This window comes from Miniopterus natalensis, chromosome 9 (genome assembly GCF_054644295.1).
Source record: "Miniopterus natalensis isolate mMinNat1 chromosome 9, mMinNat1.hap1, whole genome shotgun sequence".
In the NCBI taxonomy this organism is placed as follows: domain Eukaryota; kingdom Metazoa; phylum Chordata; class Mammalia; order Chiroptera; family Miniopteridae; genus Miniopterus; species Miniopterus natalensis.
In genome coordinates this window covers 23517120-23529581 of record NC_142089.1, presented here as the reverse complement: position 1 = coordinate 23529581, position 12462 = coordinate 23517120, and the positions used below count along the sequence as shown (strand labels likewise).

At 38.2% G+C, this 12462-nt stretch overlaps 1 protein-coding gene across 9 annotated transcripts in view; it reads right to left on the bottom strand.

Annotated features, from left to right (window-relative positions):
- Positions 1–12462, bottom strand: part of NFYC (nuclear transcription factor Y subunit gamma) — a 63233-nt gene that overhangs the window by 44636 nt on the left and 6135 nt on the right. For 2 of the 9 annotated variants that reach the window (XM_087820347.1, XM_087820348.1), the window contains exon 1: positions 2464–2536. The exons of 5 other annotated variants lie outside the window; for them this stretch is intronic. In XM_087820347.1, the coding sequence (XP_087676473.1) occupies positions 2464–2536 (73 nt within the window). Of the gene's footprint in view, positions 1–2339; positions 2426–2463; positions 2537–2778; positions 3144–12462 lie in introns of those variants that run through there. 2 more of the 9 variants (XM_087820345.1, XM_087820344.1) reach the window with 2 other exon arrangements.

Sequence of the window (12462 nt, the reverse complement as noted above, 5' to 3'; positions counted from 1 at the left end):
AAGCTGGTGACAGCTGTGTGGGGACCTGAACACAAGTCTCCTGACTTTAAATAGCCTGCTTTTGCTACTGCACCATGCTGCCTCAAATACTGTAATCAGAATAAATACCCAAATCTCAGACCCCATCTAGGCCTCCCCAACCCTCACACAGCCACCCCTAGTCTAAGTTATACTTAGCTCTAGAAGGTCTTTGCTCCTTATGGAAGTAGAGTTTTCATTTCTCTGGGAAACACTTATCTGGTTAAAGTATAAATGAAGAGATCATATGAACAACATTGGACATCCACTGCAAAATATCTTAGTCACGAGGGGTTCTGCATAGGCATGCCTATAAGCATTTTCCAGGTAGTAGGTCAGATTCTCAGAGTCCATGACCCTAAAAAGGTTAAGAATCCAGGCTAGAGATAGTGGCTAGATTCTCTCCAAGAAACTAAATCCACAGAGTTCTTAATATAAAGAGTTTTATCTAGGCCTCATACTGTGCCCCACTTACCTTCTACCTCCCCTGCTCCAGGCCTTCTCCCAGGGCTAGTAGAGTCATTCAGTATCTAGATCTGTTTTTTCAATTATATGTAAAACCTAGAGCAACTGATAACATCTAAATCAATGAATTATAAAAAAAACAAACATTAAAATTAAAATAATTTTCTGTTAAAAATGTAATCCTTAACACATATTCCTTCCTCTTACGATATAACTTCCCAGAATGACTGTTTTCTTACCATAAGCATTCCAATTCCCAAAAGAAGTTTCACAAACATTACTTTGAACTCCTGAAATACCATTCTTCACTAAGAACCCTCTAGATTACACAGAAGACAAGGTAGCATGCAAGGAATTCTGAATCTGTTAGGCAGTTCACTCAACTATCATACCAAAAGGATTTAGAATATTTTTGTTGGGGGAGGGAATGGATAAGAGTGGGAGAGAATGAATACAGTCCTATTGTCTTACTGCTTGAAAACTCCTAATTTGAATCTATCACATATTCCTACTAACCACTCAACTTGAACATCAGAAGTATAGTCTCTTTTCATCTTAAATAGAGCTTTTCAGTCCAAATCTGTATAAACAAACTTTGTCCTTCAATCTTTCAACTCCTCGGCAGTTTTTCAAGGTCACTTTTGCGAGCAACGACAGAAGCCTGCATATCTAGCAACTTTGCTATACCACTCCAATTCTAAGAGTTCAAAATCTAAACCCCTATCAATCCTCTCAGGTAAATCCTTTACTCAAGGGGAAGTGAGGGAAAGGCAAATCAACACCCTACAAACTTCTCCTCTAAGAAGGCCTGCTCCTGCTCCCTACCCAGAGACTGAGTGCTGCTGGCTCACTGCTCCACAGTGAGTCTGCTGCAGAAATGTTCCAATGACCTTCATTCCATACTTGCAAATAAAAAGAAAACAAAGAACTGCTTTTTAAAATCAAGTGCATTATAGATCTCTAGTACATGGGATGGAAGATTTCACTATTCACAAGAACTGGCTGATTATTGATTAGCAATCTGCATTAGCTTGTCTAAGAGGAAAAAAATATCAAGGGCAAAACACAGGGTGCCTATACTCTTAACTTTCCTATTCACAAATTGCACGCAAATTAGGACTTTAATATTTCATGTAGAAAACGAAAGCATTTCGCTCACTTCATTTTAAAGAACCAAATCAACACCTGACAAAATGTGTGAAATTGGTGGAAAAAGATTTGCTCTTGTCACTGCCGATATAGTGGAGAAGTCTATTTCTAACCAGCATTCTATGCTAAAATGTGCATTTTAAAACAAAAATTATTAATTAATTGGTACTTATGAGAATCTAGAAGCAGACAGGTAAATCAAGAAAGTTATGCGAGAATTTCACAATGGCATGTGGGCCTTCACCATTAGAACCTGCATCAGTGCAAATCATATTTTAACACAGATTTAGAACAGCAATAGTGCTGCTTCCACCTCTGAAAAAACACATGTCGACAAAGTGCATGGAAATAGAAAAAGTCTTACAACAACTCAGCTTCTTTTGTAGGAAAGCTTCACTGCACTTGAACAAAGGAAAATTATTTGGAAAACAGTTAAGTTTACCCAATGCAAAGAGAAAGTGCTTTGCTTCTGTGTGCCCCTGAAAAATTATTTGCCTTCCTTCATGTACCTGATCTTGTCGCTCAACTAGGAAAAGAAATCCTAGTTGAAGGGCATGCAAAATCTAAACAGAGCAAGGTATTCTAGGTGCACCAAAAGGTATGCATGGAATGTAAAGTGGCCATTTTCTGAAACAGTGCAACTTGTCTACACTCTCTGAAGCTAAACAGTTTCTACCATTTAACACAGAACAAAGAATTAAACTTACCGGGAACTGCATTAATTTTACATGTAGTTATTTATATCTCCTCGGACAGGGAGAATTTAAGTCACTCCTATCCCTCCCCCCAAAAAGGACGGAGGAAACAAAAGGCAGCAGGAGATGCAGAAACCTGAGTCTGGCATGTCCACTCCAGTGAAAACCCGAACAGCTGTCCCCCCACCTCCCAGCAAACTATTCGCCATTTTTCTTTGTCTTTCAGCTGACCCCTGCCTCAGTGAAAAACTCCGTGGCTCCACTGAAGCCCAGCAGCCTCCTTCCACTTTAACAGTCAAAGGCATTCAATCTAGCATGCTATTTGACACCAAACCTTGCCTCCGGGGTGATCCCATTGGCGGAGCTGCTTTATCGGCTAAGGACACAAAGCCATGATTGGCTGTTCACGTCATCAGTTACCTCCTTTGTACACTTCCTGTTTTAAAGTTACCTTGAGAAGCAGAACAGGGGTCAGACCCAGACTTCAAACTACAGGGAACTTAAGGCTTGGAAATGCCTGACAAATGCACACAGCAGATGCGGTAGGGCCTCATGCGCTTCCAAAACAGAGGATACTGCAAATTTAGAAGTGTTTTTAAAATCACACGTAAGGGCTGTTACAGTTTCCACCCAAAGGGTTTCTTATTGGCTGTCAGAGTTCCATTTAAAAAATTTAAGGTAATTTAACTGCTTCTGATTGGCCATCAAAGATGTCTGTAAGATATTGCTACAGTATCCTATGGCAGTAAACCAAAGAAGCAATGTGCACAAGGTCGGAAAGTTGTGACTTAACTATCCTCAGTTTTCTGTTGAACATTAACATAGGAAAAAAAAATTGGGGGTGGGGTACTCCAATAGCTCCAAAGAAAATACTGCTTCTTCAACAGTAACAAAGAGTGATATCAATGGCCATACAATAGTTGGCAAGATTTCTAAAAAGGCATCTGTCATCGTGTCCATGGTAATTATAAAAGCACGTATTAGTATCAGGGCAAATCACTTTATTTTGAAACACAAACTAATCTAAATAGGAAAACTCTGGGGTAAGGTAAGATGTTAGTGACAGAAACAGTGGCATTTCCAAAAAGTCTACCAGGAACCCAAGAGGGAAATATAGTGATAAAGGGGGGGAAATGGCAAAGAAGATAGAACACCTGTGTATATATTGTTTAAAGCAATATAGATTATTTAGAGTGGTCACAAAATGTTGCTGATTAGCTTTTAATATTACACAGTTTTGGCTCTGGCCAGGTAGCTCAGTTGGTTAGAGCATCAACCCAATACACCAAGGTTACAGGTTCAATCCCTGGTCAGGGCACAGATAAGAACCAACCAATGAATGCATAAATAAGTGGAACAACAAATCGATGTTTCTCTCTCTCTCCTTTCCTCTCTCTCTAAAAATCAATCAATAAAAAAATGTATCACAGAGTTTTGATATAGAGCAGTGAATTTCAACCTTTTTCATCTCATGGCACACATAAAACTAATTACTAAAATCTGCAGCACACCAAAAAATATATTTTTTGCCAATATGACCAAAAAATAGGTATAATTTTGATTCATTCACAATGGAAGGCTACCGTTGTGTTGGCTGTTGTCATATTTTTATTTGACAATCTAAGGGAAAAGAAGTCAATACCCTAAAGTCCGGTACTGCATATTTTAAAAATTCTTGCAGCACACCAGTGTACCACGGCACGCCAGTTGAAAATTACTGATATAGAGTATAAATTTTTCGATCACATTTTCAAGAATAAATAGCAGGGCTAATCTCAGTCTGAGATATTGTAAATACAGAGATCCTGTTTTTCGAAAGTTAGCTTTACGCCACTTCTCTTTTTAAAAAGACCTACGTTAGTACCTGTTTTCGTTAACGAAAAAAAATCCAAAGAGGATTTTCTCTTTTACGAAGAAAAGCAAAAATAGTAGTCAGTGTTTGTTTTGCCATCAGCACCCCTAGGAGGGAGAGTGGCAACACCAAGCTCCTTCCCCAGGAACTACACTCAGCATCTCAGCATCAACCAGCTTTAAACTGTATCTGTGAGCATCTGTGCTTGATCTCAAATTATTAGGGCATCTGTTAGCAAGGTATGTCCTAAGGTGACTGCTTCTTCACTTTACGCTATTTCAGCTTACAAAGGTATCATAGGAATGATCTACTTTTGGATGGCAGTAGAAACCTGCAGTATTGTGGTTACTGAAGACATTCTGGGGTCCTGAAGTTTACCAGTGTTGGTTGAAGATTTGCTTACAGATGTGGGACTCAATTGTTTAGGTTTTAAGAGGAGCCTCCTAATATGGTAAAAATCAGTTAACATGTCTTTTTTCTTTTTTCTTTTTTTACAAAACATTCAAATAGAAACATCTCCCTATTACCTGAGGCTTTTAACAGTCTCCTCAGATCTGCTTCCTCCCATTAAAGCTAAGTATCCCAAGACTAAACAACACAACTGTTTTGCAAGGTATATCTCACATGGGAGTTCATTGTGGGCATATGCAGAGATTTGGCAGAGCCCTGAAATAGAAGCAAGGTTGTCTATCCCATCACTTTGCCATATTAACTTCTCTACACACATTCTACTCATATCCCACATTGAAATGAAGTAATTTCTGAACACCAATCAGTGCTAGATTCTGTGCTAGGTACTTTACTCTTCTAATCCCTACTATCCCCTTTCACAGGGAAAACAGAGTAAGGTTCAGAGAAGTTAAACAACTGGCCCCTAGCTATAGACATAGGATGCAAACTCAGGTCCCACCTAGGGCAGAACTCTTGCCACTGCACAGCACTGCTTACCAAAACATGGAGCACCTCAGGACACATCCAAGGAAATTCTTAGGTGTCACATAGATGTATAGATAGCATAAACCATTACACTCAACTTCAATAATTCATTAATTTAAAAATCAAAATTTTTACTACTCTTGAATTTGATCTGTTGGTTAGAGATCTAGCTAAGTATCTAGGGGGGGAAAAAAAGACCCTATAAATTGATACAAAAAAACTTTTTTAATCCTCACCAGAGGACATGCTCATTGATTTCAGAGACAGGAAAAGAGAGAGGGAGGGAGGGAGAGAGGAAGACAGGAAAAGAGGAAGACAGGGAAGGAGGAAGAGAGAGGAGAGATAGAGAAACATCGATGTGAGAGAGAAACATTGCCTCCTGTTTTCCCCAACCAGGGTCCAAACCAGCAACCTAGGTATGTGCCCTAATGGGGAATTGAACCCATGACCTTTCAACGTACTGGATAACACTCCAACCAGCTGAGCCACACCAGCCAGGGCAAGTTGATACAAATTTTATTACCTAACTATTACGAGCATTTAACCAGTAGCAAATCACATTTGTAATTTATAAGGACTTGAAATAACTAACAACTAAATCATTAAAAGTAGTGTACATTAAAATATTAAGCGAATGCAGACCCTGGCCAGGTAGCTCAGTTGGTTAGAGCATCCACCCAATATGCTAAGGTTGCAGGTCCAATCCCCAATCGGGGCACATACAGGAATCAACCACTGAATGCATAAATAAGTGGAACAACAAGTCAATGTTTCTCTCTTCCCCTTCCTCTCAAAATAAATAAATAAATAAATAAATAAATAAATAAATAAATAAATAAATAAATAAATATTAAGGGATTGCATGGCAATTTCATTATAGCATCTAAATAAGAGTTTAGTTACGCTAACAAGGTGTGTTGTGGGGTGATTTCTGAAGCTACACAGAGTTTTCGCTATTGCAATTCTTTTCTTGAAAGTTTAGATCACAGATTCTGATAGCTACCAGCCTGGGAAGAGAAGGCAGAAGGCCAGCAGGCCAGTTGTGTGCCTTATACACACTAGAGCCTCTTTTAACCCCAAAACAGTGGAGGTCAAGTCAATTGCAAGGAAGCAAAGAAGCTCATTTGAGGGGTGGGAGGCAGAAGAATAGGAAGGACATTTTCACATCACTGGCTATTAATCAGTGTCACTATGGCAAAACAGCACTTGGGAGTCAGGCAGAGCTAGATTCAAATTCTGACACCTCTACTAACTAATTAATTGTATGATGCTGGACCAACCCTGAGTCTCAGTTTCCTCATCTGTAATATGTGGATATCACCATCTATATCACAGAGCCAGTGTAAGAATTAAATGAGCTAATCACATATGTAAAGTATTTTGTACTAAATAAGCATTGTAAAGAATGGAAAGTGATGCCCAGCCAGCATGGCTCAGTGGTTGAGCATCGACCTATGAACCTGGAGGTCACGATTCGATTCCCGGACAGGGCACATGCCCAGGTTATGGGCTCGATCCCCAGTAGGAAGTGTGCAGAGGCAGCAGATCAATAACTTTCTCATCATTGATGTTTCTATCTCTCTCCCTCTCCCTTCCTCTCTCTGAAATCAATAAAGACATTAAAAAAAAGTAAAAAGAAAAGAATGGAGAGTGCTAAAAGTCATCCAATCCAAATTCCTTGTTTTACACAGGACTTAAGGCCCTAAAGCTACCATAAGGGAATGTCTCTTTTATCTCCAGCATACTCTGCAACTCCCCAGAAAGCAACTCCTAAGCCACAAAGGACAGTGTGGGAGGACTATCAGCTGCTACTAAAAATCTTCCCCCACTCGTTTTTATGCCAGAAAACCATTCCTTTCACTACCAATCCTGGCCTAGGTCTGCTTATTGTTCCAAAAGCCTACCCTTGAACTCTGCCTTTGACGTACCAGATTAAACCAAACATTTCCCTTGATACTTTGTGAAGATCTTTGGCATAGTTTTTATTAGTTCTTCACAATTTAGGGGGGAAAAACAAAACAAAACGACAATAAAAAAACACTTCAACCCCTATTTCTCATCAATAGTCATCTTAGTAGAATTCAAGCCACTAGTGGGAAGAGAACTCAGATTATCCTAGAATTTCCATTTCACAGTCTGATCCATTTGCTTACTATAGCTTTCCTTCTCTAGCCTAGACTAAAAGCCTCATGGGATTCCAACTCACATTCTTCCCTGATCCTGGCCCTCAACAGCCCTCTATACCAGACAAGTCTATTGTCTTGCCCTAAACACACCCAGATCGCTATGAGACAAAACCAATGTCTCTGGTTACATGGTTCAAGCTTTAATGCTCTCAAAGAAGTCAGGGTGGAAACTGATGCTCTTGGTCAGAAAACTGATTTTGAACCATAGCTACTTATACTTACTAGCTGTATGATGTTGGCCAAGGTACTGAACCATCTTTGAGTTCACTTTTTTTTTTTTTTTTTAAGGTATCTTTATTGATTTCAGAGAGGAAAGGAGGGGGGGGGAGAGAGAGAGAAACATCAATGATGAGAGAGTCATTGATCAGCTGCCTAACCCGCAACCCAGGCATGTGCCCTGACAGGGAATCAAACCCTGATCTGGATCCCAGGTCGACGCTCAACCGCTGAGCCACGCCCGGCTGGGCTGAGTTCACTTCTTCATGTGTAAAGTAGAAAGAGTAACACCAACGCACAAGAGTATTGAGGTTTAAATGAGATAAGTTAAAACACTCAGAATTAATACCTGGTATGTATAGGTGCTCAATTAATATCTAACCATAGAGTCAATGAAATAACAGGAAGTAGCAAGGAATTGAGAAAACTGGAGAGTGCATGTCCCATCTAAAGGGACACCTACTACTCAGCTCCAACTGACAAAGGCCATGGAAGAATGTTGGCCCACTGCAGTAAGAGCTTCAGACAGAATAAAAGAAGCAAAAGCCAGATCCTGGACACAAAAAGTTGATGCTAGAATAGCTCCTGATCTGGCACCCTGAGGAAAGGCTGAAGGACCAAAGTTATGGCAAAAGTTGGCCTCAACCACCATGACAATTCCTGCCAAAAACAGGGTCTTGCTCAGAATTCCAGATTACCTGATCTTGGAGGTTACACTGTTATCATAGCAGAAGCAAAAATAGCAGCAAAGAGAAGAGCAGCAAATAGCTTTTCAGTGACCTGAACATTTTATTGATGGTGTCCTTAACTAACCCCTTCAGACTTAATAAGTAAACCTGGGGGTCTTAGGAAATATCAGAGAAGAGAACCTCTGGAAAAAAAATGAACTTTTCATATATTGGGATGGGGACACAAAGCCATATTCATTTGAATATCAAATATGTTATATGCATTATCATATACTAAGCTAATGAGATAGGTGTACATAGCAGTTTGTTTTGCACTGATGTCATTATAGGTTAGGGGGATGAGGTATTTTTTTACAAACACCTTTAATCCAACCGCCCAAAATCAAGCACTCTATTTTAGGTTATATACTTTTGTTTACTTATTTATTTTTAAATATATCTTTATTGATTTCAGAGAGGAAGGGAGAGGGAGAGGGAGAGGGAGAGACAGATGAAAACATCAATGATGAGTCATTGATTGGCTGCCTCCTGCACGCCCCCGACTGGGGATTGAGCCCGCAACCCGGGCAAGTGCCCTGACCAGGAATCGAACCCCGATCTCCTGGATCCTAGGCCGACACTCAACTGCTGAGCCACGCTCGGCCAGGCTAGGTTATATACTTTTAGAGATTTTTCTTATATAAATAAGATATGAGTCTGTTAGTCTCCTGCAATATTAGAAAATACTATACAAATTGTTTTGTAACCTTTATTCGCTTAAAAAACTAATGTGAATAACTTGCCATATCAAATATAGATCTTTGACATTTATAATACTTAAAATATATTCCACTGAATGCATGTATCATAATTTTTAATCAGTTCCATATTAATAATTCAGTATTTTCAATGTTAAAATATTGTAAACAGCATCACAGAGAACATCCATTATGTCCATTTCTTGTACCACTACCCTCATTATCTCTTTTAGAACCATTACAACTTCATAAATAATATAATTTCGTCTATTTTTTTTTTTTTTTTTTTTTTTCAAAAAGGAAGCCAAATTGTTTTAATGTTAACTCTTCTCATTTTTCAATTTTGGTTCAAACTTTTTAAAAATTATAGGCAGATCAAAGAAAATTAAGGATTGCCACATTGTAACTTTTGACCTATATTTTTCACCTAGCTTGGTTCTAAAACAACTATTAGCTATTTCCCAAATCAAATCTACCTTCAAGGTTTAAAAAAAAGTGTCGACATATTTTCATAGGAATCAGACAGAAGTCTGAAGATAATCCTCAAACATTCTGAACAATGACATCATTAGAAAAAGGAACCTAGCAATGGTGCTCAGTAAAATGGTTGCTCAATAGACGAGTGAAGAAAATAAACAAATAAATGAGACCTTAAGTGGATTATAAATACTGAATTATTTGCTCTTAAAAAATAAATTATATTCTCCAAAGCATAAATTAAGACCAGTGGATGGAAAACTATTCTAGAGGGACCTATTTCAGCCCTCAGAGCTATCCAAAGATGGTACAATATGCCTCAGAAGCTATGGATGGGGTTGTTAGCACAGGCTGTTGGAACACTTGACATAAATCTGTGAAGACAAGATGAAAAAGAGCAGCCATGTGGAAAAGCAGGAAAAAAATAAGCCCAGTCTTTGCAACTAGACAGATTTAGATTCTAATCCTTCCTCACCTCTTTTTAGATGAGTAACCTTGGGCTAGTTACTTAACCCCACTGAGGCCAACTTCTTAAACTGTAAAACATCTTGCAAGGTTGTATTAGGATACTTTCATTCAATAAATACTTACATGTGTAGGCATTGTGCTAAGATCTGAGGATCCTAAACAAGACACAGCACCTGTCCTCAAGGAGATTAAAGTCTATTATAACAAACAAGAAAGTTAAAATAGACAATTATGGTGCTGTGTGTTAAGTTACAATAGGGTCAAATGCAAAGTACATATAGAACAGAAGCTAAGCACCTAACCCAGGGTCTAACTCAATTTCAGGCTGGTCATAGAAGGCTTCTTGGGAGATTTAAAAACCTAGTAGGAACCTACTGAGATAGATAAGCAAACTGCACGTACAAAGGCCTGGAGCTGACAGAGAAGCATGACATTCCTGGAAGGGCTGTAGTTTGCTATGGCAGCAACCCGGGCACAAAAGGCTAGAAATTAGAAAAGTAAACAGAGCTGGAAAAAGCTAAGATTCTAGAACTTTATTCTGAGGATAATGGTGAGCCACTGCAAAGTTTTAAGCACAATTAGAATTACCCTTTTAAAAGATCGTTTTGGGTAGTGTGGAGAAGGGGACAAGGTGGGAGGATGGCAGAACTCTAGACAGATAACAGGGAAAACAGGAAACTGCAGTAATCTAGTTACTGGAAAATGTAGTAGTGGAGATATTGAAAAACAGATGAATAGAAAATATTAAGATAAAAAAATCATTAAGACTAGTGGTTAATAAATGCATGTAGAATAACAACACTGTGCCTGATAAACAGCAAGTGCTCCTAAAAATAGTAGCTGCTACTATTATTTATTATTGTTATTGGCAATTGGATTAGATGACCTTTGAAATCACATTCATTCCTAAGTCTATGTATTTTGAAGACATATCTTGTATGTTCCCAGAAAAGTCTGTTCCCACTACTGGTCAAGTTATCCTATACAAAAAGATCCCCCTTTTTTTAAACTTTTTTATTTATTCATAAACTCTCTATGCCAGAACTGCTCAACTGGGCTCAACTACACACGCCAGTCATAACATGAAATGTTTATTAGGTATTCTCACAAACAGGATTCCATGGCCAAGTAAGTTTGAGAAACACTGCATAATGTAGCCTTTCTTCTTTTGAAGGGTCATAAGGCACATGAGTACAAAAACTCTGAATACTAATTCAGCAGTAAAGAAATGCATATTACTTTGTCCATTATTTTGTCAAGAATCCTTTTTTCATCCCCAGAGGGCACTTATTCACACTGTATAAGAACTAATAATCTTCAATGAAACGGCATGGAAAATGCTGCTCTAAGCCAACTTACAAATTTTAGTGGAATGAAAAGAAGACTATAGGCGACTCTATTCTGACCACCTTCCAAAAGGGTTAGAGTTTTACACACATAATGGCATTTACCGTTTTAATTTAATCCTATTGAAAATGGCTTTAAATATCACCATAAATAGCAATCCTCTGCCTCCCAAATTACTGCCAACCAAATATACTTTGCTTCTTTAAAAGGCCCTAACTTTGTCATCTGATAATGAGCAAATTCTAAACTACTTACAGTTACAGTATTAATTTTTAAGACAGTTAAAAAGGACAAAGATGTTCAACTGTGCACATAGCATGTACTTTCTGCTTTCTCTTTTAAATGGAGAGATCGTGCCACTGTTAAGGGGATGTGTTTTCTTAATACTGGGCAAAGAATCTCACTTCATATTGATCACTGGATAAAGCTCCTGAGGACAGGACTAACAGTAATTAGGAACTGTGAAAACCTTCAGTAACTCTAATAGATTTTAACCAATGACATGATGCAAAATATTCTATATTCCAATGCAATTCCTTTGAGTCAAAGAAGCATTTACTGAAGCACTGCTCAAGATCACTATTTACAGCTCATACTTATTATAGTAATTCTTAAACCTTATTTATAATGATATACTGTTGGTTTTAAATGGAGGATATTCATTTATATAGGATACCTTATATACCTTGGCCATGCAGAATTTGAAACTTTAATTTAAACCTATTCTACTGGAAACATTCAAATGCAAAGGTCAGGTAGTCCCTCTCTCTAAACTGAAGTTTATCCACTAGAAAGCTTTCTCTGTATAAAAAAACAACACTGGATTTAGAAGTAACCAGTCTGCAAACCAAAACGGGAAATACAGCTCCAATACTGAAAATGAGTACAGGCGTTGCCTCATTGCTATCAGGTACATCACTGCTAAAAGCACGGAGATATGTGGGACGGGCACAAATACTGCAACCTAGCAAAAATTTCTGCAGGCAGACAGATTTTCCCCTGAACCATTCCACAATGTTGTCTTCATGCTTACTTCAAGGAAAATGTTACCCAGGTGACCACAAAACAAACTTAACAGTCCTAACTTCAACTGACAATTTCTACAATTAGAAAAACTTTTAAATAACTATAATGCAAATTTCTTTCTGGACAGAAGGATAAAACTGATTGTTCTGATTTTAATAATGATTGCTATTTGGCAAGTATGAAAGTTTTCATCTCATCAGA